Here is a 25,521-nt window from a genome sequence, read left to right on the forward strand (position 1 = left end):
CTTCAGGACTAACAAACGTTTTGTTCACTTTTAAAGATTATGATAAACAAAACACGTAAGAATCGCAAACTTGTGTTGATCACTGAGCGTATTTTCTGCAATAATCCAAAAGCCAATGGAAAAAGGGAACCAGGGAGATGCATATTATATACTTAAAATATACACATAAAAATAACCACTGAAGCAGTATATAAAGAGAAACAAATGCAGACACCTCTTATTAAAGGTACAGCAATGTATTGAGATATGCACATTATAAAAACAGACAATCCTCTATAATGCTGATGGATTATTGAACATCTCTTCTTTTAGTCAATATGACCGTCCAAACATTGTCAATGCATTCATGACACAGGTTTAACAGGTAGCATCATTTTCTCAGTGCATGATTGAAAAGAAATCAGAATAAAATATAGGTTAGAAAATACAAATGCAACCAGCTTCCATTAAATCCTGCAGTACAATCACAGAGCCTTTCCACATTAAAGGCCACAAATAGTAAAATAAGAATAGGAAGCGACAAGGTCTGAGAACATCTTTGCCTTTCAAAAATACTCACACCTACAAACCAATGTGCGTCTTATTTAGTCTACAGTATTACAAATACTCTCAACCACTCAGCTGAACTCTTCAGGCTGGTCGGCGTAGACGTGATGGGAAGCATCTTCGATCAGCTGTACAGAGAAAAGCCAGAGATTGTGTCTCATTTTTAATATTTCCTATCTCTACAGTGAATTTAAAAAGTGTGTTTTGTGTTTTGTTTAAAAAGTCTTTTGTGTTCCATGAAATAAAATCGTTTTTTTTTATTTATTTACTAAATAAATAATATTATTATTTATTTAGTAAATAAACTAAAATTTATTTAGTTTAAATTAACTATAGCTCAGTAAATGACAGCTGTTATTCAAAACTATTGCAATTTATTGTCCTATAATTTATAAGCTTTTGTACCTTTCTGGATATTGGATGGTATAGGATGTTGCCAGGTAACCACCCAGACTGTGGCCCAATAAGATCATGCGCTCCAGCCCCAGGGATTGTCTCCACAGCTCTATGGAAGTAACAAACTGCTCCTCAGCCAACGAGGAATCAGACGGGAACGAGGGACGAGAGCTGCGACCGAAGCCCAGCAGGTCAAAGGCGTAGACGGGTCGAGAACCAAAGCGTCCAGGTTACGGATCCAGAGACCGACGCCCCCTCCAAACCCGTGGACCATCACTAGGGGCGTCTGAGCTGCTATAGAGAGACAGGGACACGGTATGGGTCAGACAATATCTAACTGTGCAAAATATGTTTACATCCACTGTAAAAGAGGAATAGAAACTCTACCTTGGTCTTTATATTTGGGGGCTAATTTGTTGGTGACTTTAAGGGTCCATATTCTGTTTTTATTTGGCAACTTCAGAAATCTGGACCAAACCTCATTCTGGAGACCTGAACAACAGGCAGAATGGGCATATTATAAAATAAAATTAGTGCTCTCAAACGATTAATCGCATCCAAAATAAAAGTTTTTGTTTACAGAATATATGTGTGTGTATATTTATTATGTATATATAAATACACACATACAGTGGGGCAAATAAATATTTGATACACTGCCGATTTTTCAAGTTTTCCCATATACAAGGAATGGAGAGATCGGTAATTTTCATCGTAGGTACACCTCAACTGTGAGAGACAGAATATAAAAACAAAATCCAGAAAATCACATATGATTTTTGAATAATTAATTTCCATTTTATTGCATGAAATAAGTATTTGATACAATAGAAAAATAGAACTTAATATTTGGTACAGAAACCTTTGTTTACAATTACAGAGGTCAGACGTTTCCTGTAGTTCTTGAGCAGGTTTACACACACTGCAGCAGGGATTTTGGTCCACTCCTCCATACAGGTCTTCTCCAGATCTTTCAGGTGTTGGGGCTGTCGCTGGGCAACACGGAGTTTCAGCTCCCTCCATAGATTTTCTATTGGGTTCAGGTCTGGAGACTGGCTAGGCCACTCCAGGACCTTGAAATGCTTCTTACGGAGCCACTCCTTAGTTGCCCTTGCTGTGTGTTTGGGGTTATTGTCATGCTGGAAGACCCAGCCACGACCCATCTTCAATGCTCTTACTGAGGGAAGGAGGTTGTTGCCCAAAATCTCACGATACATGGACCCATCCATCCTCCCCTCAATACGGTGCAGTCACCCTGTCCCCTTTGCAGAAAAGCACCCCAAAGCATGATGTTTCCACCCCAATGCTTCACGGTTGGGATGGTGTTCTTGGGATTGTACTCAGGATCATCCAGATGGTCTTTGGCAAACTTCAGACGGGCCTGGACATGTGCTGGCTTGAGCAGGGGGACCTTGTGCGCGCTGCAGGTTTTTAATCCATGACAGTGTAGTGTGTTACTAATGGTAACCGTTGAGACTGTGGTCCCAGCTCTCTTCAGGTCATTGACCAGGTCCTCCCGTGTAGTTCTAGGCTGATCCCTCACCTTTCTCAGGATCATTGATACTCCACGAGGCGAGATCTTGCATGGAGCCCCAGTCCGAGGGAGATTGACAGTCATCTTGAATTTCTTCCATCTTCTAATAATTGTGCCAACAGTTGTTGCCTTCTCACCAAGCTGTATGCCTATTGTCCTGTAGCCCATCCCAGCCTTGTGCAGGTCTACAATTTTGTCCCTGCTGTCCTTAGACAGCTCTTTGGTCTTGCCCATAGTGGAGAGGTTGGGGTCTGGTTGATTGAGTGTGTGAACAGGTGTCTTTTATACAGGTAACGAGTTCAAACAGGTGCAATTAATACAGGTAATGAGTGGAGGATAGGAGGGCTTCTTAAAGACAAACTAACAGGTCTGTGACAGCCAGAATTCTTGCTGGCTAAATACATTTTGTAATTAAATATTTTTTATTTTAATAAAATGTAATCTAAAATATATTATGAATAAAATACAGTTACACTTTATTTTAAGGTGTCCTGGTTACAGTGTAATTATACATTTAAGTACTGAGTAATATTAATTAACTACATGTACTTACTATATGGTTAGGGTTTGTAACAAGTAACATGTAACAAGGACACCTTAAAATAAAAGTAAAAGTGTTACCAAATAAGAGAATAGGATATTATACTAGGACAACATTTCTAAATATTAAACGGGGACATTGAGGAGTTTACAGGCAAGAATTTTAGCTTTGGCACTTTTCAATAACGACATGGATGTTGGTCTTCAAGAGGGCCACCAAGACCAGTTCCCAGAGGTCTGTCTGTAGAAAGAGGTTATTCTAAAGTCAGTGAATGGATGAGAGCAGTATGAAGGACTATGAGACTGTCCATATCATCGGTCTGTGTGCATACAGCCGTCATCTGCCTTTATACACAGAACAAGCCTGTCACCTGCTGGCAATAAACCCAGTATTAATAATGCTTTGAGGGCATAATTCATATGCAAGCACACAAAGGAAATAAAATGTTTTAAATAAAGCGTTAAGTAATGTTAGGAGCATCGCTTTATTATAAAATGGAAAACATTTTGTTTATGGTCACAGAAATAAAAGAAGTGGGTGAAATGTCATGAAGCAAGTCTTATCTTAATTTGTGAACATATTTATAATGAAAAACCCGTCAGTGTACTATTAAAGTGATAAGCTGAGTAATTTTGTTTTGAAAACAAAAAAACTGAATACATTATGCATTTGAGAATTAAAAACATTCTGTCTCTGTACAATTATACTGTGAGAAAATACAATGTGTGGTTAGGATTAGTGTATTTAATTTTACTCACCGGAACTAAACTCCACCTGCAGTTCCAGGGGGGACCGTTTAGAGGACGCACAGCTGTCTCTCTCTTACACGTCATTCATTGGTTTCAGGGTTTCTGTGCGCAATTCCTGCAGAAATCATGTCGAACTCGGTGTTTTCAGTTATATCTCGTTTTGTGGAGGAGTACAGGAGCAGCACACCGAATAAGCTGAAGATGATCGACGCGTATCTGCTGTATATTCTGCTGACCGGAGTGTTTCAGTTCCTGTACTGTCTGCTGGTGGGAACCTTTCCCTTCAACAGCTTCTTATCTGGATTCATTTCATGCGTGGGATCCTTCATACTGGCGGGTATTTACACTTATTTAATCATATATGACAAGAACTACAAGATATCTTGTTTCAGTGGTAATATTATATTCCCAAACTCCATTTATAACGTCAGTAAGGGCTTCTTGGACCTTAAAAGGCAAATAATATGATGTTGGTGTTTTTAACCGTGTCTTTAAGATTTTGGTATACATAATGTATGTCATTTAATGTATTCTCTCTCTCTCTCTCTCTCTATATATATATATATATATATATACGCACACACACACACGTTGGTTTTTGTGGTTTATGGGGACTCTCCATAGGCGTAATGGTTTTTATACTGAACAAACTGTGTGTGCTATTGCCCTACACCAACCCTACACCTAAACTTAGCCCTCACAGGAGACTTTGTGCATTTTTAGATTTTCAAAAAAACACCATTTAGTATGTTTTTTAAGCCTTTTGAATTACGGGGACATAGGCAGTGTCCTCATAAACCACCTTCATATTGTAATACCTCTGTCATACCCATGTCATTATACATGTCCTCATAAACCACATAATTGCTACAAATATCCAGGGTCACATATGAAGATGTATGTTGATCATTTGTGTCTATGTTCTTCTGTCTTCAGTCTGTCTTCGCATCCAGATCAACCCTCAGAATAAAAGAGATTTCCTGACCGTGTCTCCTGAGAGAGCGTTCGCTGATTTCCTCTTTGCTCACACTGTTCTTCATCTAGTGGTCGTCAATTTTGTTGGCTGAACGAGAGCATCTGCTCTGTGCTCTTACAGCAGGTGCGTGTACCAGTTACACCTGATGAGTATTTCAGCATCACCTTCATGTGTCTAATGTTTGTCACACAGTTCAGAAAACAGCAAAATACCAGATACTATGGAAGCCCGTTTCCACCACTGAATAAAAAATAAAAAAGGTAATTGTGACTTTTTATCTCACAATTCTGACTTTTTTCTCAGAATTGCGTGATATAAACTTTCTATATGAGTTAAAAAGTCATAATTGCGAGGCAAAAAGTCACAATTCTGAGAAATAAAGTCAGAACTGCGTGATATACTTGCAATTCTGACTCTTTTTTTTTTTTTCTCAGAATTGCAAGTTTATCTCTGACAATTCAGTCCCCCCTCAGAATTGGACTTTAACTCACAATTGCGAGTTTATATCACACAGTTCTGCTGGAAAAAAAAAATCAGAATTGCGAGTTTATATCACGCAGTTCTGTGAGAAAAACTCAGAATTGTGAGAAGTCGCAATAACCTTTTTTTATTATTTTATTAAGTGGCGGAAATGGGCTTCCGTAGATGTACATCATGCCTGGATCATTTTAAAATACATTTGTAAACTGCTTGCTCAGTATAAACTAATTTCTCTAGAAACTCTGTAGCTGACAGATAATAAACTTTCGTTTGCCTGATATAGATAGAATATTGGACTGATACAGCAGTACATGCTTCCTCCTTTGTGAGTAACGAAAGATTCAGTTGCACACAAAGGAGGAAGCATGTACTGCTGTATCAGTCCAATATTCTATGTATATCAGGCAAACGAAGGTTTATTATCTGTCAGCTACAGAGTTTCTAGAGAAATTAGAGAACGAAAGATTCAGTTGCACACAAGTGCCTGAGATGAACATTCATTGCTTTATTCTGCCTTTTGTGTTCATGTTCCTTCAAGATAAAGCTGTCAATTGCCATGAATTTAGAGATCTGTAAAACCAGTTTTAATCCCTGCAAAAGACACGCTTATTTGAATAATTAGTGATTCAGTATATATCACCAAAGCCAATATATCAGCAAATATTTGGCATTTTTAAATTATCAGCATCAGCCGATTAGTTTTTTTCCCTCTTTGGCTGATAAGTGCTGGTGTGTCATAATCTTTAAATCCTATTTCTAAAACCGATATATCGCTTTGCTACTTCATATCCAAGTCCTATGTCACTGTGTGCTGTGTGTAAAACTTGCTTTGTATTTCAGAAGATATGATTCCCAAGGTGCACTACTATAATAGGATTACACAATTAAGAAGATACATTTTTTTTTTCGTATCAATTAATTTGACAATTAATTATTTCTAGTTTAGTAAATGGAAAATAATTCTTTGTTTCATTGCATCACTTGTTATGGCCAGAAGTAAAATCAATGTCGGTCAAGCACTATACATGATACTTTACAAAATGATTGTCTTTTACCATCATCTACAGCCATGATGAATTACTGGAGCATTAGGAAGAAAGAAAACACACACACACAAAATAGTTTAATTGTCTCTAAATGTATTTTCTGTAACTTGTTTTCTTAAAATGAACTAATCTTGTATTTTGTAACCAGCTCTGATGAATCTTGTTTGTTTTTCACAGATATGAAGACCAAATGCTGCAGCTCAAGTACAGAACAACTACAAACACACACAACTCTCTACAGAGCTCTCAATGTTAATATATGTTTTGACAGAATTGTCATTAAGTTCTTGTCTTGTTCCTTCATTTTTCTACTTTTGTAAAACTCTCTGGAAGTTGAAACAAATTAAATGCCTTTAAAAACAATTCGATGGTCCTGTGGTGTTTTTATTATAATCACATTTGAAGTAAATCTTTGTGTTTGAGATATATTTTAAAAAATACAATTTTGAATAAATGTAACATTGAAAAATATTTAATTTTTATTTATTTATTTATTATTTTAAATCAAACCAGAAGCCACAGTCAGGCTACAGTCTCTCTATATTAATATTGCACTGAACACAATTGCAGCATGGAGCACAAATGGTTAAAACGAGCTCCCACATCTGGACATAGTTTAGGGCAGAAGGAAGTGAGAGTGAACGCAGAAATATTCCTTCTCACAACAGTTGTCTTTAAGAAAGATGGACTCCGGAGGTTTGTCACACTCAACCTCAGCGATGTCTCTTCCGTTACTTCTAATCATTTTTCTTCTGCCAGGTGAGCTTTCATCATTCTTTTAGTACAAACAGATGTTGAAAAAACAGCTTCAGCTATTTAAAGGCATTTGTCAAAGCTGTTTATGGGAGTTTACAGAGACATTCTGCAGCTAAAATTGATAACTTCCTCTCTTCTGAACAATAAATGGAACTGTTTGAGGTTTTAAAACCTGGAATGGAAGTGTTTCCAGCAGCTAAGATGAGTTTTCATATGAAGAAAAACACTGTGACCCGAATTCCTCAATGTGCTTTAGAGTGCCTTTTCCAAACACATGACGTATTTTAAGTATTTAATTTTCAAAAGAGGCATTAGAATATTCATGTGAAAATATAATATTTGTTATTTGGCTTTTTCTGCTTGATTGTTGTTTGTTGGAGACTGATGGACAACAACTGATGGATGTTTTGGATTTCATTAATTCAATGAAAAACTGAAAGTAAATAAATTGGCAGTGAAAAGCAGACCTGTAGGCCACAGAAACGCAGTCGGCCATTTCATGCTCAAACACGTTGTTTAATTTTCAATTATTTCAATAAGCAAAACATCTATGAGTTTTAGCTTATAAAGACAATTTATTATATTTCAGTTATGATAAAGGTGTTGTGACTATTTGCTGATTTACTTTATTTTTATTATTTATTTATTTATTATTATTATTATAATTATTATTTGCTATTATGAGTGTATATGAAACCAGAAGGATTCTGGCATTATGATTAATGTAATAATGAACAAATGTGTGTGATCCTCCTTTGCCAAAAACAAACAAATAAATAAAAGTCGATCACTGGAGAGACATTTTGATTTTATTTTTTTTTTAGGCAAAGAAAAACAATTATAGCTGAAGTTATGATATATTTGTATTTCAGTATATATTTGAATGCTGCAGAACTCATTACCATGGAGCTCACTGTTACATTTTATTGATGTTTATGTATACGGTGTATCAGAATTTGAGTTATGGTTATGTTTTCTTTTTTCATATTCATTCATAGTATTCATTATGACTTATTCTTTTATGGGTTTATTACATTATATTCATATTACTGCATTATGTTACTCATATCCTCAGTTACTCAAGTATTATGCATTTATATTCATAATTCTAGTTGTACTCCTATTCCATTGAGGTAGTATATTTCCATCACTTGACATATAAAAGATAGGCTACATTTTGTACAAGTGATGTTTGGACAGGATGTTGGAAATGTATTCTTTATGGAAATTTATTAATTTTATATGCAAGGATGTTTGCTAAATTTGTCTCCTATTTTCGTGATACTATAAGTTCTTTTCCAAGAGCTGGTATTTAGGGAAGTCGTGGCCTAATGGTTAGAGAGTCGGACTTGTAATCCAAAGGTTGCGGGTTCGAGTCTCGGGCCGGCAGGGATTGTAGGTGGGGGGAGTGAATGTCCAGCGCTCTCTCCACCCTCAATACCACGACAGGTGCCCTTGAGCAAGGCACTGAACCCCCGGGTGCCGCAGCATAAATGGCTGCCCACTGTTGTGTGTGTGTGTGTGTGTGTGTGTGTGTGTGGGGATGGGTTAAATGCAGAGCACGAATTCCGAGTATTGGCAGTATGTCACTTCACTTGTTGTTTCTGCTAGAAGTTCACAATCCATGCCTCCAGTATAATAATATTGTTAATCGTTAAATCTAGACTAGAGTGCATATTGAAGTGTTCAGTATGTTTCAGGTTGTCACTGCACAGTGAGCACTGTAGGAGATGTGTCTGTGCTGGAGGGTGGGTCTGTCACTGTCCCGTGTCACTATAACCCGCAGTACATCAGTCACGTGAAGTACTGGTGTCAGGGCCGGATGAGGGAGTTCTGCACGAGCCTCGCCCGCACAGATGACCCGGATTCAGCCCCTAACGGGAAGGGAAGGGTGACAATCGCAGATGACCCCACTCAGCACGTGTTCACCGTCAGCATGCGTGACCTGACGGAGGAGGACTCGGGCTGGTACTGGTGCGGGGTGGAGCTCGGGGGAATGTGGGTGTCTGACAGCACTGCCTCCCTTCATATCAGCGTCATTCAAGGTAAGGGGAATATATATATATATATATATATATATAACATAATATATATATAAAATATATATATTACAAAAGCTAGAAAATACATAACTACACACTAACACACACTAATTAAACTTGCATCATTACAAAAATAATTGATTAATAGGCAAAGGAAACAATAGTAAAAACATGCTAGTAGAGATGCATTAATATATAAATCTTTGTCTATTACTGGTGATGATTATTTTGATGCTATGACTATGTGAATTCAACAAAACTTGAACATTTGTTGGGCATATTTCATATTTGTTTCAAAAAGAAAGTCTTTTTAAGAATATAAAGAGTTTAGTATTGTTATTATTATTGATTTCATGACAATTAAGGACATTTTGCCCGATATTTATTTGTATTACTATAATGCAGAACAATCTAATTCCTACAACTGTAATGAAAAATAAAATAAATAAATAAATAAATACTAGTACTTATACTTACCCCCCCCCCCCCCCCCCCCTCAAAAAACCCCCCCCAACAAACAAACAAATGTATACATGATGCTGTTATTTCTTGTACATCCTTTAATGTATGCTGATTCAAAATGACAAAAAAATGTAATTTTGAGAATTTGGTTGAGTAGGGGAATTTTCTATAATTTTCTATAATTTATTTATTTAAATGTACAGATTAAACAAATATAGTTTTAAATGTTTTTATATATTTATAATTGCTTATTTTATTTCATTATAACTAATAATATTAAAAATAATAAAATATTTTATATCATATTTTATATTACATTATTGTTGTTCTGGATGTTGTTTTCATGACAGTTAAGCAAATTTCCAAAATATAATATTTTCCTTTTGGAATGTGGCCATATCTGCTTACAGTATCTGTTCGTGATATTGGCATTTATCAGTGAAGGTGTAGTGAGTGTGACTGATGGTTGTGCTGCTGCAGGTGTGTCAGTGGTGAGTAGTATGCTGAGTGCAGATGAAGGCAGCAGCGTTACTGTTCAGTGTCTCTACAGTATAACCCTCAGGTAGCCTACTGTACATCTTTAACAGACTCATCTAATAAGTGCAAGATATATGAATATCACATAACCTGTGCCTTATTTAATGTTAATATATAAAGTGTTTATACAACTTACGTAATAACTTTTTTAGCTAATAAATCCTTGTATCGTATCATTAATTTCCCTGCAGGTCCAGTGAGAAGCGGTGGTGTCGCAGTGGGAACTCGAACTCCTGTGTGGCGACGGACTCTGAAGGAACATTCAGCAGCAGAAAAGTCTTCATCCATGATGACAGGGACAGCATGTTCACTGTGACGATACAGCAGCTGGAGATGAGAGACTCGGGCTGGTACTGGTGTGAAGCCGGTCAGCAGCAGGTGGCTGTTCATGTTTCAGTCACAGCACAAACCACAACACGTACGTCACACACACTACAGCTGACACTACAAACTACATTCTTACATAATCAGTAGAAATGTGAGTGGTGTTTACTTATGCAAATAAAGAGAAACCTATTGAAACAGGTTGCTGATGGCACATTGTTATATAGTTTCTGCCACATTGCATCACTGATCATTTGCATAAATAATATCTGCTCATATTGCATTTGATTTCTGTCCTAGTGCCAGTGAGCACAACGTCTCCCATCCAGAATCTGAAGACAACAGTCAGAAGTTCATCTGTAATGAGCTCAAATGACCCTCACAGGTGCTCTACACCATCACACTTCCCTATATTCATTTCTCATGAATAAAAACATTTTAGCAATCATCTGAGTAATATATAAACAAACATATCAGTTTCAGTCGTCCTGTTTGGGAGTCTCCTCTCGTGGTGTGTGGGGTCGTGCTGCTGGTCATGACTGCGTTTCTGGCACTTTGGAAGTTACGGCAACTGTGTAGTAAGTTTCTAAAGTTATTTGTAATTTTTTACTGTCTCATAAATTCATTGAATTAATGGACGAGGCATTAGTTACTCATAAACTAGCCTGGAACCATTAAAGTCTCTTCGTTCAATTTAGATATCTAATAAGCATTTGTTTACCTTCATTTAACTTCATTTAGCTTTATAAAGAAAAGGATGCGTTCTGTTTTTTCTTAATTTTGTAGAGAAAAAGCAGATACATCGAGGGACAAATGAAATGAACGATAATCTTACAGTCAGTGCATTTTTGTCTCTTAATAATAATAATAAAAATGCCCTATTTACTTTCTTAATGTACATTCCTTTTCTTTTTGTGCTAGTATTATTGGTGTAAATTACTCCAAAAAAATATGGAAAGAGTAAATGAATCATTTGAAAGATGTAAATTAATAAATGGTATTTCCCCCTTATTGCAGTTAGATCACCGTTGGGTACGTTTAATGAATGAATGAAGGATTTAATGCAATTTGTCAGACAATTTAACTGGTTCATTGAAAGAATTGCCTTGAATTCTTCAATCGGAAACAATATGCTATCTATGAAATGCAGTGGAGTAAAAAGTGAGATATTATGCTTTCTCCCAGAATGAAAATACACTGATGACCCTTCAAATCCTTAAAGTAACTGCATGTAGTTTTGTGTATTTTTGCGACTTTAGTGCACCCTACAGTTAAGTGAATGAATTCACTGTCGTAAATATAGCACTGCCATAATTACAGTGTATCGCTGTTCACACGCATTTGTCGCTGCCGTAAAGTAATCCGTCCTTTTAACTAATCCAACTGTGATGAAATGTTTTTTTCTGCTGTATTTGATATTGTTTTACTCGTTTTCAGATGTGTCCTTGGAGAGAAGGCGACTATAAGAACGCCTCAATGATTTTCCTGAATGCTCCAGCTCAGGCCCAGATGCTCTAACAGAAGAGCTTCATGATGGGAAACACCAAACTCATGGACATTCATGATGCTGAAGGAGATTAGAAAGGGAACTGATGGCTCCTTAAGTCTTATTATAAAGTCTAAGAGTCCCGCAGACTGAATAAACTGAAGGCCGGGGTAATATTTGAGATTCCTTCACACGTAAAAGTTAAATGGAAGATCATCTTTGATTTGAATGCATATTCCATGTCATGTATTTCTCTGTCTGTATGCACAAGCCTTATGAGTGACCTGTGCTGTGTAGGCATGTTTTTACCAACAAGCAGCGATTATTTTCAACTAACAGTGCAGAAAATGTGAGAAAGATGTGTGAATGTTTACAAAAACATACAGAATGTGTCCATATCTCACTTTTTACCATAACAGAGCCTATTTTATCTCTTGTCATGTGCATATAAATGATAAAAAGCTTTCATCTGTTACTTGCTCTGTACAGAAATAGTGCTTTATTCACATCCTGTTTCAAGTCCTATTAAAATCTTTATTTTTGGTTTGTCACTTACTGCATATAAATAAATGTAAGTCATTTACTTCAGCAGTGACTCACTCCAGTCATTCTATAATTGTAAAATGAGAACTAGAGAAATAAAGGGTGTTAATACCCAGAAACCTGAAGAGGGAAATGCTTTTATTTCAACGGAATTGCACATTAAGTAAATTCTTGTTAGAATAATCTTAAATATCTCGACCAAGTGAGGCATTTGTAACTTGTGATTTTTGCTGCATTTGCAATCAAGCATGACATTTTATTGCAAATCAAGTTATTGTAACATAAGCAACGGATGCAGGAAGTGAGAGTCTGAGACCATGAGAACTCAAGATCATATGTGATCATTACCACAAAGAAAATATACACGATGAAGATGCGGAAAGAACAAACAATCCAACATTTTGAGAAAAGGACTGTCAGTTTGAAGAAGTTCATTGTGTTTTTCCTATGGCTCATAACAGGCAAGTGTCTCTGTTTTTAATTTCTGTTTATAATTCATTTCAAACAGTTAGTTGACACGTTCTGCTGTGTGAAATGCTATATTCTGTCTAAAACTATTTTAAACTGTTTTGGTAATTATTTTATAACCACAGACTTTTATTAATAGATAAATTAATTCATCATGCCACTGGACTAATTACTCTAGTGTTGTGCATTGCATTGAAGGCATTTGAATAAAATTTGACTAAAATGGCCAAAGTTATCCACAATACTTTTTTGACTCAAAGCTCAGATCAATGATGCTTGCAATATATTAATTCCAAAACTAAATACGAAACCTGTGCTAACTGAAAGAAAACAAGTTGAATTCATGATTTGGTGATAGTACAGCGTATTGAAATAGTTACAAGCGATTTTTAAAAGACTGGTAATTTTTACATCAAATTGGGTAAAGGATTTTCAGCACAGCACAGGGTTAAGAAGATTAACTTATATTAACGGTAGAAAAATGGTTAAAAATGTGAAATAAATAGTGATCAGTCACAGGACATAAAATACTGTATGTTACCTTATACATTCATATTAAATTTGACCTAAAATCTTGATTTTAAAAAACTCCAAGTGAATTCTTTGCATCGATAACTTGTATAAGTTATGAACTTAAATACTAAAAGAAAACTTAAAGTGAGCTAAAAAGTGTAGCATGTACACTTGCATCTAAATAAAATTATTCTATTATCAACATTGACAAAAAAAAACAAAAAAACAACAAACTCAAAAGTTGGTCTTGTTTTTTTTAAATCCAGGTTCTGAATGCAGAGTGTTAACAGTTCAGGCTGGAGGATCGCTCATTATTCCATGTCAGTATGACAGGAAATACAATGAACACAAGAAGTACTGGTGCTTCGATGCGAAAGCAGCATACAATTACTGCTCTGTTCTGGCATATGCTAATGAAACTAAAGGAAAAGTGTCAGTAATTGATCATCCAGATCAGAGTTTCTTTACTGTGTCTATGAGAAACTTGCAGCATGAAGACACTGGAGCTTATTGGTGTGTTGTGGAGATAGAAGGAATAACACTGGATGTGACAGAACAGCTTCAGCTCACAGTTCAGTCAGGTATGAGACGAGTTTCACTTTCAACCGAAAAATAATTACAAATTCTTCATAAATTACAATGCTAAATGACGTGTGTGTGTGTGTTCAGCTCCTGATGTGTCTGTGGTGAGCAGCAGTGTCTCTGGACATGAAGGTGGTGATATCAGTGTTCAGTGTTTCTACAGTTCTGGATATCAGAATAAAGCCAAACAGTGGTGCAGATATAAAGATCAGAGCTGTTACACAGTGGGGAGGACTAACACATCCCAGAATCCATCAGTGCAGATCAGTGATGATAGGAGAAGATCCTTCACTGTGCTGATGACTGGACTGAGACTGACTGATTCTGGCTGGTACTACTGCTCTGTAGGAAAACATGAGGCACCTGTTCAACTTAATGTCACAGGTAAACTCACTAATCAGATCCACACAGGGTTTATTGCTTAAAAACATTAACTAAAATATATCTTCATTTTCATCAAAAATCATCTTTTTCTGTCTCTCTAGAAGATCCACAGGTTTCTGTTCTTACTGTCACTGAATCAAAACCAGGTAATACAGATTCTTACTGGAGGTTATGATACAATCATAATAAATCATTTGAATGTTTTCTTAATTTTTATTTGACAGCAGCTGTGACCACAGAAGGATTTGAAAGAAACAGGTTAGCTTATCAAGATTAATGTTTTCTATCATAGGCTTGATTAGATGCTTATACTTATTTATCTGTACAATACATTCATTGTCTTTCTTAATACTTAGTCTATTTTTGTGTCTGGTGTTATTGCTTATTTTTAGTCTTCTAGTCAGATTCATTTCTGTTCATTGTTCTGTTGTTGTTGTTTCTTAGCAGAGATGCAACTACTCGCTCATCCACAACACCAGTTTCAGTTAACACCAATCACACAGCCAGCAGTGGAGAGCAGCAGAATGAGTACTGAACTAGGATGTTCATTGCTTAAATAGACTGAACCCCCAAAAAGTTTATACGCAGCATGCTTTTGCTGCGTTGAGCTAAGTAGCCAAAGACAGTATGTTGATCTCTTGAAAGCAATGGCCAATCAGAGGTATTTAAGTTAAACAAGTAAATTCACCTTATTTTTTATAGCACTTCATACAATAAAGATTGTTTCAGTCTCACAGTATTAATCAGGAATGTAACAGAATCAATTATGCATACTTCAATAAGGAGGTAAATCCCAATTCTTCTGTAAAGCAATGGTGGCAGAACAATAGTGTCTTTATTCAGCTTGAGTCAGTTCAATGTTGATTCAATTCAGTTTAATAATAGTGTTGCTATAGCAAAATTAATCAATTATCAACATTTAATTCAGTTATAAAGCAGAAGACAGTAGTGTCATGGTTATTTTTTTATTAAATTTTTTTAGAACCAAATAAGATCATTCTAAAAACGTATGTTCTTTTTTTGTAACTATAAAAACTAACATGCCAGAATGTTTCTGTCAGCTTTTTTTGCAATAAATCTAGTAAGATAACTTGTACAGAACATTCTCTAATGTTTTTTTAGGGCTTAGTTTTTATAAAATAACCTTCCCAGAACGTTGCAGGGAGATTTTTGTAACATTCTAAAGAGAGCTTATGATTATAGCTGCAGTTTACCCAGTAATAGATGTCAGCTTATCAATGGCTGTAAGTGTCTTTCTTGTTAGTCAGGGTTTTTGTTCAGTGATCTGCATGCTCACAAATTCTCTCATTATAACAAATCAAGTATAGAGACTTATGTAGATAAGAGCAGTCGGCGTCATTGGTTATAATGGAAGTTTTTTTGCATAAGACTCTGAGATTGCAATGAACTGAAGTGAGGGACCTTTTAGTGATTATTAAGGGATCACTTTGTATATATATATATCTGAAGAATTTATTTGCAAAAACAGATAACTACGTTTTTTAAATAAAAAAAATTGTTTTAGTTATGTTTTAACCTATAGTCAAAATAACCCAACTGCAGTTTGATTGAGATTAATTGGAATGCACAATGAAAAAAACATGATTTCTGAGAATTGTTAAAACGGAGTTATCTGTTTTTGCTAATGAACTTCTCATATATAATTATTAATAATTCATAATATGAATAAAAGTTTTGTTTTTATTGCTGCAATGTTTTGTGAGTGCCATCCACATTTAAAGGGATAGTTCACCCAAAAATGAAAATCCTGTCATAAATGACTCACCCTCATGTTGTTCCAAACCCGTAAGACCATCGTTCATCTTTGGAACACAAATTAAGATATTTTTGATGAAATCAGAGAGCCATCCATACAAGGATACTACCACAGTCAAGACCCAGAAAGGTATGCAGGACATCGTTAAAATAGTCCATGTGACATCAGTGTTCAACAGTAATTTTATGAAGCTACGAGACTACTTTTTGTGTGCAAAGAAAACAAACGTAACGACTATTTCTTCTTTTCTGGGTCAGTCCGTCACCATTCACATGATGTATGTGGAGTATCATGATGCATGCGTTTGGTGCTACTGATGTAGGAGACACATGTGCTGCGCCTTCTTTACAAGCAGATAATGCACACGTTGCGTCATACTCTCCATAATGCCGCCTGTCTTTGGAGGGTCAGAGAGCTCTCGGATTTTATCAAAAATATATTCATTTGTGTTCCAAAGAGGAACGAAGGTCTTACGGGTTTGGAATGATATGAGGGTGAATAATTATTGACAGAATTTTCATTTTTGGGTGAAATATCCCTTTAAATGCAGGATTCACTCTTGAAATTGCAATGATTAGCATAGCGATAAACAGCAATGGGTCAGCAACATATTCATGCCCTCAAAATGAAATTCTGTTGCAGTTATTTGTACAAGTAATGACTTATAAATCTTGTAAACCTTTCACTGTGCATTGCTATTCTTGTTTTGGTGGTGCTCAGTTCCTGTAACCATTTATGAAAGCCATTGCCTAGCATTTTAAGATGTCTTCAGATATTTAAACTCCTGTAGTGTACTGCAGCCTTTAATTTGAGGTGTCTTGTGCATAGGTTTTCAGGGAGCTTTGCAGGTGGGTTTCTCATTTTTAGCTGCTGAAAATACTACTGTAATAATTTTGGCCACCAATGTTTATTTTAGTCTTTCTGTGGTGAGTGTGAAATGGGTTTAAGGGTGTTTGTTCAACTCGTATGTAACAAGGATATTTCAGTTATGGTGACACTATATTTTTGGTCACATTATAGAAGTTCTCTAAGGCTTTTGCACTGATTATCACAGGCATCATGGCTATCTGGAGGTGTGGATTCCAGCGGGTGTGCTGCTGATGGTGATTGTCGTGTCAGCTATTATTCTGACAAGGACGTGCAGTCAGTATTAATGAATTTTCATCTTATGACACATTCCATTAATAATTTAGTGTTTGACCAGTTTATATACCCAGAAGTTTTGCACATGTATATTTATAAGGTTTTTGTTCCACTAAATTACTAAATTATTTGTTCTCTTTCTGACAGAAAGAAATGAACACGTCACAGAGGTGAACAGAGATGGAGCCAATGATGCAGTAAGTCTGAGTTAACAACCAATTTGATCTAAAACTCATAACCAAGTGACTCAGAGCATCAGATGTGTTTATTCACAGGGAAACAGTGCCAATTCATCTTCAGCGGTTGCAGAGAATGATGTGACTTACACCGCTGTGATAGTACGACCTAAAACTAAAGCAGTAAGTCAGTTCACTAAAACATGTGTACATCATTTGTACTAATGTAATTGTCAGTGTCCTTCTTAATCATCTTTCATATCTCCAGAGCAGTCCGGTATCTGTGGAGGACGAGGTGACCTACAGTTTCTGTGCACAAACAGGTGAGATGTTACAGTTAATAATCACAGGATGTTTTACACACAATGAACATGTGATTTCATCTCACTGTTTAATCTCTTAAACCACAGGTGAAACCCACTAAACACCAGAGCCAAATATGAGCAACTGAAGCTGAATAAGTTCGTTTTTTCCCCCCAGGAATAATTATAAATGCAAAGCTTGGAAAATAATAATTGTGATTAAATTACACTTTTATCTCTCTATTTCTCTGTCAATATCCCTAGTAGTAGCATTGTGTAAGTATTTTTGGATTGTAAAAAACTGATAAAAAAATGTAGTTTCAGAATTTTACTGTACAAGTGTTCTTTAGTAACAAGTGTGTAAATTGCTGTTGTCTGTAAAAAGCTTAAAGCAATAATACTGTATATATTTGCAAAGTTAAGCTGTAATGTGTTTGCAAGGGCAACAATAAATAAAATTTACATTTGTCTATTTCTGAATGTATTTTGCAATTTTATAGTATTAATCAAATGAAACACACATGCATATATTTGCATTTAGCAGACGCTTTTATCCAAAGCGACTTCCAAAGTAAAAGCAATCAAACCAATGAGAGAGCAACAATATAGTCCTGTGACCAGTCTCAGTTAGTCTAGCACAACAAAGTGTTTTTTTTATAAATTAGATAAAATAGAATGGGTAAGTAGGATTAATTGGTCAGGTGATGGTGAAAAAGATGTGTCTTTAGAAGTTTTTTGAAAGTGGCTACAGATTCAGCTGCTCTGATTGAGATAGGCAGGTCATTCCACCAGCTGGGAACGGTCCAGGAAAAGGTTCATGAGAGTGATTTTGTGCCTCTTTGTGATGGCACCACGAGGCACCGTTCACTTGCAGAATGCAAGCTTCTGGAGGGCGTGTGGGTCTGAACTAGCGAGTTTAGATATATTGGTGCAGTGCCAGTGGTCGTCTTGTAAGCAAGCATCAGTACGTTGAATTTAATGCGAGCGGCTATTAGCAGCCAGTGCAAGCTGATGAAGAGAGGCGTGACGTGAGCTTTCTTCGGCTCATTGAAGACCACTCTCGCTGCTGCATTCTGGATCAGTTACAGAGGCTTGATAGTACATGCAGGAAGGCCCGCCAAGAGAGCATTACAACAGTCCAGTTCGGAGAGAACAAGAGCTTGGACAAGGAGTTGTGCGGTCTGCTCTGATAGGAAGAGTCTAATCTTCCTAATGTCGTATAAAGCAAAGACAGCAAAAACAGGGAACAAAAAAGGTCCTCATTTACTGTTTTCAGCGTCCTTTTATCTGCCAGCGGAAACTTTACTGGCAGCGGATAGGTCGGCGTCACGTCGCTTAATGATGACTAATAGCTTCGTGAGCCAATCAGCAGTCAAGGGAGGCGGCCTAAAAGGTCGACAGGGAAAGGAGCGAGAGAGAGAAAAACACAGGCACTCCCACAAGGACATTTATGGACGTAACATACAAGTACACTAAACATAACTACAAGTTTCATATCATTCATTTTATTGGCGGATGCAGTATAAAGTTGATAAAGTAGCATCAAGACAAATGAGATTCAATAAAAAATACAATGGATCATCAAAAATTAACATCACATATTAATCAGTTCACTGCAGCTGAAGCCACACAAATATCCTTAGTGCCTCACAATCCCGTCCAGTCAACTATGGTACAGATCATATGATACAGCTAATACATTTGACACTGTTCTGGAAAATAATGACATCTAAACTGGTTTCTTGCTCTTCCCGGTCCATTTCCCGATCATGATCTTCCTCTCCCACATCTGTAAACAGTTTGTGATTTCAGCACCCAACAGTACAACCGATGACCAAAAGACATTTGATAGCTCAAAATGAGACCGTGCGCATTCCGACTAGTTTTGTCAGCACGGGTTATAAATATATATATATATATGTGTGTTTGTGTGTGTGTGTTAGAGCACCCTCACTAATTTAAGAAGCACCCTCAGTGATTTGATTCTGGAGCCGGGCCTGATTAAAAGATTAACAACATATTTAACAAAATCTTTTTTCACAATGTGTCCTAAATCTATATTAAACGACTATCTTAATTTCATTTGTACTAATGTAATTGTCAGTGTCCTTCTTAATCATCTTTCATATCTCCAGAGCAGTCCAGTATCTGTGGAGGATGAGGTGACCTACAGCTCTGTGCACAAACCACAAACAGGTGAGATGTTACAGTTAATAATCACAGGATGTTTTACACACACACACACACACACACTGAATATGTGATTTAATCTCACTGTTTAATTTCTTAATCACAGGTGAAACCCACTAAACATGAGAACAAAATATGAACACAACGGCACTGAAGTTGAAAAAAAATTAATATATAATTTTGTTTATTTTCTTTTTTTTTTAAATACTTTTTCATGCCAATTATAAATGCTGAGAATGTAAAATTCAAATGACAATACAATTATTTATTTGTACACTGTAATTGACTGTTCCTAGTGGTGACATGGTGTAAGTACCTTTGGGCTGGAATGGAGAAGTTAAAGCATTTTACTGTACAAACGTTCTTTAGTAATACTAAATGTGTAAATTGTTGTTTGAAAAAGCATAAAGCAATAATATATAATATATCTGAATGGCTATTGCTGAAGGTGCATGACATCTAAGAGCATTTCCTCTTCCCTCTAGATAAGAATAGAAACCAGAAGTTGACCAGTTGTACCGATGTACTGCAGTGAAAAACTCGTACAGGAAACATAAGCAAGAGCAAACGCAATGGACTCATATGCAAAAGCAAAAATATTCTACATTTCAATCGGGTTTTGGCTCATTTCAGGTGAGAGTATTTCATATTGTGCTGTGTTTGTTTGTACTGGATCCTGTTGATCCTTTTGAAATAACATTTTTATGCTATTCATGTTGTTTGTAATGTGTTTTAAGTGAAGATGGAACAAAATATTTGTTAATGTTGGACATAATAAAGGTTTGTGTGTTGTTGTTTAGGTGTTGAAAGCTACAGCAGTTGGGCAAGCAATGTATTAACTGTTCAGGCTGGAGGATCTGTCACCATCCCATGTCATTATGACAAGAAATACACACAGCAGAAGAAATACTGGTTCTCAGAGATTGATAAATCTAATACATACACAAACACAACAGAGGAGAATCTGTCAGTAATTGATCATCCTGATCAGAGTCTCTTTACTGTGACTATGAGAAACCTGCAGAACAAACACAGTGGACATTATTTTTGTGTTGTGGAGACTGGAGAATATCCACCGATAAATATAACATACGAGCCTCAGATCAAGATTCAATCTGGTAAAATATTTTGCAGTTGTTTTAATCTCATTCTAATGTCAAATTCTCTGACCTTACACATATGTATTTTATAATCACAAATAAATGGTGTGTGTGTGTGTGTGTGTTCAGCTCCTGATGTGTCTGTGGTGAGCAGCAGTGTCTCTGGACATGAAGGTGGTGATATCAGTGTTCAGTGTTTCTACAGTTCTGGATATAAGAATAAAACCAAACAGTGGTGCAGATATAAAGATCAGAGCTGTTACACAGTGGGGAGGACTGACACATCCCAGAATTCATCAGTCCAGATCAGTGATGATGGGAGAAGATCCTTCACTGTACTGATGACTGGACTGAGACTGACTGATTCTGGCTGGTACTTCTGCTCTGCTGGAGAGGCACTGAATCCTGTTCATCTCACTGTAATAGAAGGTAAAACTTATTTAATACTGTTTTCAAATACAGAATAATCAATCCATAATCAATACTATAAAAGGTATGCTGTTAGTTTTTTATTTTTTTATTTGACAGGACGTGTGAGCACAGACATCAGCATTGAGAACGACAAGTTAGTATTAACAAAAAAACAGGGCAATTATAAGCAAATGAATTGTCTGCACACTGATGTAACTTCTCCAGAAAACTTTTTTTAATAAAATATATGAATAAAAATATTTTCTGGAATGGAAGGTGTATAAAATATAGATAATGTGACACAGAAACATGTTCAGTTCTAATATTTGCCTATTGATTGTGTGCTATTGCGTTTTATTTTTCAGATGGCGTTTTTGTCTGTCAGAAGCTTTCTCCACATCAGACTGAAAGATCAGATGATTAGAAATCTGTTGATAAAAGATTTATGTTCTGCTCTTCTTTGTGTATGTGTGTGAATGCATTAGATGCCTACATTTTCTAAAGCTTAGATAAATGTATTTAAATATATATTTTTTCTTTAATCCAAACAATTTACAAATGAGCAATATACCAAATAAAGCTACTAAATTTTAGAAAACAATGTTCATTTTGCATTTTAATTTTTTTTTATTATTATTTAGCCCTCATCTTTTATATCAGTAGTTTTTTGATCGCCCCAACCTCATATACATATACACTTTTTACTAAATGTATTGGAGTAAAAAATAAAATAGCCAGTGTTGGGCAAGCTACTTGGAAAATGTAGTGAGCTAAGCTAACAGTTACTCTTCTTTACTACAGCTACAGCCCTGGCAAATGTAGCAAGCTAAGCTACAGCAACATGGCAAAAGTGGTTTACTACATCCAAGCTATTTAAAAAAACCAAGTCAATGCTCTCTCAGTGATCAATGAAACTGTCAGTCAAGCAGATAAACAGGCACAATAGTTCAGTTTAATTGTTTAATCAACAACTGTTCCAAACCAATTTGGCAACATAATCAGTATCAAATACTGACCTCAAATTGTGACATAGGCAAAATTATTTTTTGCTATCGGACGGAAAACTCCTATTGGTATTGTGGCTTTATTGTATACAGATACATTTATATAAATGGTAACACTTCACAATAAGGTTCAGTAGTTAACATTAGTTAACTAGTTTAGTTAACATGAACTAAGAATGAACAATACTTCTGCAGCATTTATCTTAATGTTAATTTCAACATTTACTAATGCATTATTAAAATCAAAAGTTGTTTGTTAACATTTGTTAATGCACTGTGAACTATTAACTAACATTAACAAAGATGAATAAATACTGTAATAAATGTATTTTAATGTAATACTGTAATGCATGTATTTTATACATTGTATGCTCATGTTAGACAATACATTAGCTAACATTAATGAAATCCTATTGTATAGTGTTACCATATAGATGTATAGGCCTACAGATAGGCTACGTTTATTTGCATCGTTGCATGTGCCATTATATTAATATTTAACCAAAATCAAGTTCAGATACAAAGCTTTTGACCAGCGACTGTTTTGTCATTTGGCCAAAGTATCATATTATGAAAGATTCAGCGCTTTGAACAAGCTATTTGGCTGTGACTTGACAACAAGTTCTTCAGACAGCAGACAAGCTGAGATGCTCCCCAACATTATGAAGCTGCAGGCCCGGGGGCCCAACTGCACACTCAGACCTGCACTCACAGAACTATCGTTTTTTCAGACAGTGCCACCTGCTGTTTGGAAGATTATCTAACCTGAATTCAATTGCTGATAGATTGCAACTTACACTATTTTTCTACTATAAAATATTATGCTATGACTGAATGCATTATTATAGAAAATATTACACATACTCTGTTATGATTTAATGCATTAAGTCCGGTTTATTTTTATTAATTGTATTTGTAAATAGAAATTGTTCAGTTACTTAAATATTTTCATAGTCATTTATTGTTTTCCTAATTATTAAGGATTTATCACATTCTTAAATATTGAGTTAGGGGATGAACATTAATTCTATATTTACATACAATAAATTATAGTGCTCGGAGTCATTTTCTCACACCAAACTTTATTTTTGTATTCTACTTCATGAGGTCCTACAAGTCATCGAGCTGTAAACAATGCAGAGAAAAATGGTGAAAAAATAATTGGGTTAATAATGTCTATATTACATATTAAATAACATCAAATAAAATAAATGCTTTACATTCTTGTTGGGGAGATTTTTCATTTCTCGAGCAATTCTTCTGTCAAATTCCTCAACTTCACTAAAAGAAAAGATAAATGCTGTTGTCAGAAATGTTGTGTAACACAAAAATCCAACAGTTTTTGTACAAACAAAAATTGAAAACATACCTTGAGTAATAAATAGGGCCCTGGAGGAACACCTCTTCAGCCTCCTGCCAAGACAAGCCCTGCAGCTCGCAAAGGCCATGAATGATGGCCTGCACAAATAAACCATCTGGGAAAAAATACATAATTACACTGATGGTGGAATAATCTTCCCACCCCTATCCGGAATTCTGGATCCCTGTCAATCTTCAAGCAACAACTGAAAACTCATCTCTTTCAGCAGTACTTGACTTCATCCTAAACTAAAAAAAACCCTTAATCTTTCCCTCTATCCTTCTCTCCCTCTCTTACTAGCTTGTACTTATTTGAACAATGACTGAGACTTGGTGTTACGAGCACTTCCTCTGTCTGATTGCCTCTTCAAGATGAATCGCTTTTTGTATTCCCCAATTGTAAGTCGCTTTGGATAAAAGCGTCTGCCAAATGACTAAATGTAAAATGTAACATCTCTAACATTCTCTAAAGTGCAATTTTCTGAACTGTTTTATGGGACTTCAGTTACTGTACATGTCCACAAAATGTAGAAGTAACTCACCCAAAACATTTAATTCATGCTTCAAAACATAGTTATTGTTTCAGTAAATTGGTCAGTGCCACCAAAATTAAGGTCAAAATTAATCACTGGTCAAAATGTTTGGATGTTTATTCACCATGTCATTTTTATTGTACTTTTTGTTGGCAGTGACTGTAACTGTAGTATACAGATATCAGTTAGATGGCTATTCCTGGCAACAGCACTACTTTTAAACTGATGCATGCCATGGTGTGATTCTTATTTGTGTCTGTGATAAATTAAATGGCATACCTGGTTAAAGAAGTTACTATTTGGCATTGTACAGTACATTTATTTTTGTTGCAGTGTTTTACATTTGCATATCCATTTTTACACGTCTTTCATGTGAAGTCATGTATAGTGAACAGGAAAATAGCCACAAAATGGAATCCCCACTTGAATGTTTCACTTGGTAAGACCTGTTTCATTACTATGGCAGGTCATTTACCAATTTTTAGCAGACATAATACACATCCCTTAGATATTTATGAAATATACATATATGCCAGTTTTTGATAGATAAATGAATGAATCATGTTTTATTGGGAATCAAGCAAGCAATGTGCATTCAGTTATTGTGCAAATTGTATTTGCTAAAATGTTAAAATGTGCAGTTTTCTTAAATGAATAAGAATTTCAAATCTGGTGTGAACAAGAAATTAATTGTTTAGTGATCTGGATTTATGGTTTTGAGAAAAACAAAAAATACTCATTGGAGATTTGAGCCAAAGACTCTCTTTGTCTTCCTCTTCTGGTTAACAGAGGGATTAGCAAATCCACCTAGAGAGGTGTCATCATCGAAACCGATCAACAAGAAATTTTAGAGCAAAATATGAGAAAAGAAAATAAATTTTCTCTCTCTCCTTACTTCTCATATGCATTGGGTTGGCCATGGAGCCTGTAGTTTATTAAATGAGTCACATATGGATTTCTTGATATATTTTCTGTATTGTTTTGTGTGTAAAATGCAGATCTACTCTAAACCTGAAGATCCTGTCATATACAGCACCCGAAATTATGAAAACCGTGATGTAAGTAGACCAGACATGCGCTGATGTGATCCACACTGACAGCAACAGTGAGAACAACACAAGAACAGACCTACTGACCAAGAGAAACAAAATCAGCAGCACA

At 35.8% G+C, this 25,521-nt stretch overlaps 4 protein-coding genes and 1 pseudogene across 7 annotated transcripts; 4 read left to right on the plus strand and 1 right to left on the minus strand.

Moving 5' to 3' along the window:
- Positions 1-566: 566 nt before the first annotated feature.
- LOC306845767 ((Lyso)-N-acylphosphatidylethanolamine lipase-like) lies at positions 567-1,895 on the minus strand (annotated as a pseudogene). The gene is made up of 5 exons (XR_013786001.1): positions 1,815-1,895; positions 1,569-1,671; positions 1,330-1,434; positions 952-1,236; positions 567-674 (listed from the first exon to the last, which is right to left on the minus strand). The product of XR_013786001.1 is annotated as a (Lyso)-N-acylphosphatidylethanolamine lipase-like (transcript).
- A 1,911-nt stretch (positions 1,896-3,806) lies between these two features.
- LOC306845918 (dolichyl-diphosphooligosaccharide--protein glycosyltransferase subunit dad1-like) lies at positions 3,807-6,623 on the plus strand. Its single transcript, XM_079378933.1, has 3 exons — positions 3,807-4,103; positions 4,703-4,865; positions 6,446-6,623. Exons 1-2 carry the CDS (start codon positions 3,893-3,895, stop codon positions 4,831-4,833), a joined length of 342 nt encoding a protein of 113 aa, XP_079235059.1. The 5' UTR covers positions 3,807-3,892; the 3' UTR covers positions 4,834-4,865; positions 6,446-6,623.
- A 258-nt stretch (positions 6,624-6,881) lies between these two features.
- Positions 6,882-13,113, plus strand: LOC306845873 (polymeric immunoglobulin receptor-like). 2 transcript variants are annotated; one of them, XM_079378863.1, is made up of 8 exons: positions 6,887-7,027; positions 8,725-9,069; positions 10,009-10,090; positions 10,257-10,483; positions 10,690-10,774; positions 10,867-10,967; positions 11,176-11,225; positions 11,827-13,113. In XM_079378863.1, exons 1-8 carry the CDS (start codon positions 6,952-6,954, stop codon positions 11,905-11,907), a joined length of 1,047 nt encoding a protein of 348 aa, XP_079234989.1. In that variant the 5' UTR covers positions 6,887-6,951; the 3' UTR covers positions 11,908-13,113. The 2 variants fall into 2 exon arrangements, with proteins under 2 accessions (XP_079234990.1, XP_079234989.1); XM_079378864.1 differs by lacking the exon at positions 11,176-11,225 and having other exon boundaries at positions 6,882-7,027.
- On the plus strand, positions 12,736-18,234 carry LOC306845870 (uncharacterized protein). Its single transcript, XM_079378859.1, has 11 exons — positions 12,736-12,879; positions 13,666-13,980; positions 14,069-14,365; positions 14,467-14,511; positions 14,590-14,623; positions 14,813-14,893; positions 17,197-17,285; positions 17,433-17,482; positions 17,561-17,644; positions 17,730-17,784; positions 17,872-18,234. The coding sequence occupies exons 1-11, from the start codon at positions 12,786-12,788 to the stop codon at positions 17,883-17,885; spliced, it is 1,158 nt and encodes a 385-aa protein (XP_079234985.1). The 5' UTR covers positions 12,736-12,785; the 3' UTR covers positions 17,886-18,234.
- A 2,033-nt stretch (positions 18,235-20,267) lies between these two features.
- Positions 20,268-22,813, plus strand: LOC306845874 (polymeric immunoglobulin receptor-like). 2 transcript variants are annotated; one of them, XM_079378865.1, is made up of 5 exons: positions 20,268-20,586; positions 20,754-21,071; positions 21,183-21,482; positions 21,582-21,618; positions 21,830-22,058. In XM_079378865.1, the coding sequence occupies exons 1-5, from the start codon at positions 20,526-20,528 to the stop codon at positions 21,870-21,872; spliced, it is 759 nt and encodes a 252-aa protein (XP_079234991.1). In that variant the 5' UTR covers positions 20,268-20,525; the 3' UTR covers positions 21,873-22,058. The 2 variants fall into 2 exon arrangements, with proteins under 2 accessions (XP_079234991.1, XP_079234992.1); XM_079378866.1 differs by lacking the exon at positions 21,582-21,618 and having other exon boundaries at positions 20,437-20,586; positions 21,830-22,813.
- Positions 22,814-25,521: the final 2,708 nt, after the last annotated feature.

The sequence above is a fragment of the Barbus barbus genome (assembly GCF_936440315.1).
Source record: "Barbus barbus genome assembly, chromosome: 26".
Classification (NCBI taxonomy): Eukaryota; Metazoa; Chordata; class Actinopteri; order Cypriniformes; family Cyprinidae; genus Barbus; species Barbus barbus.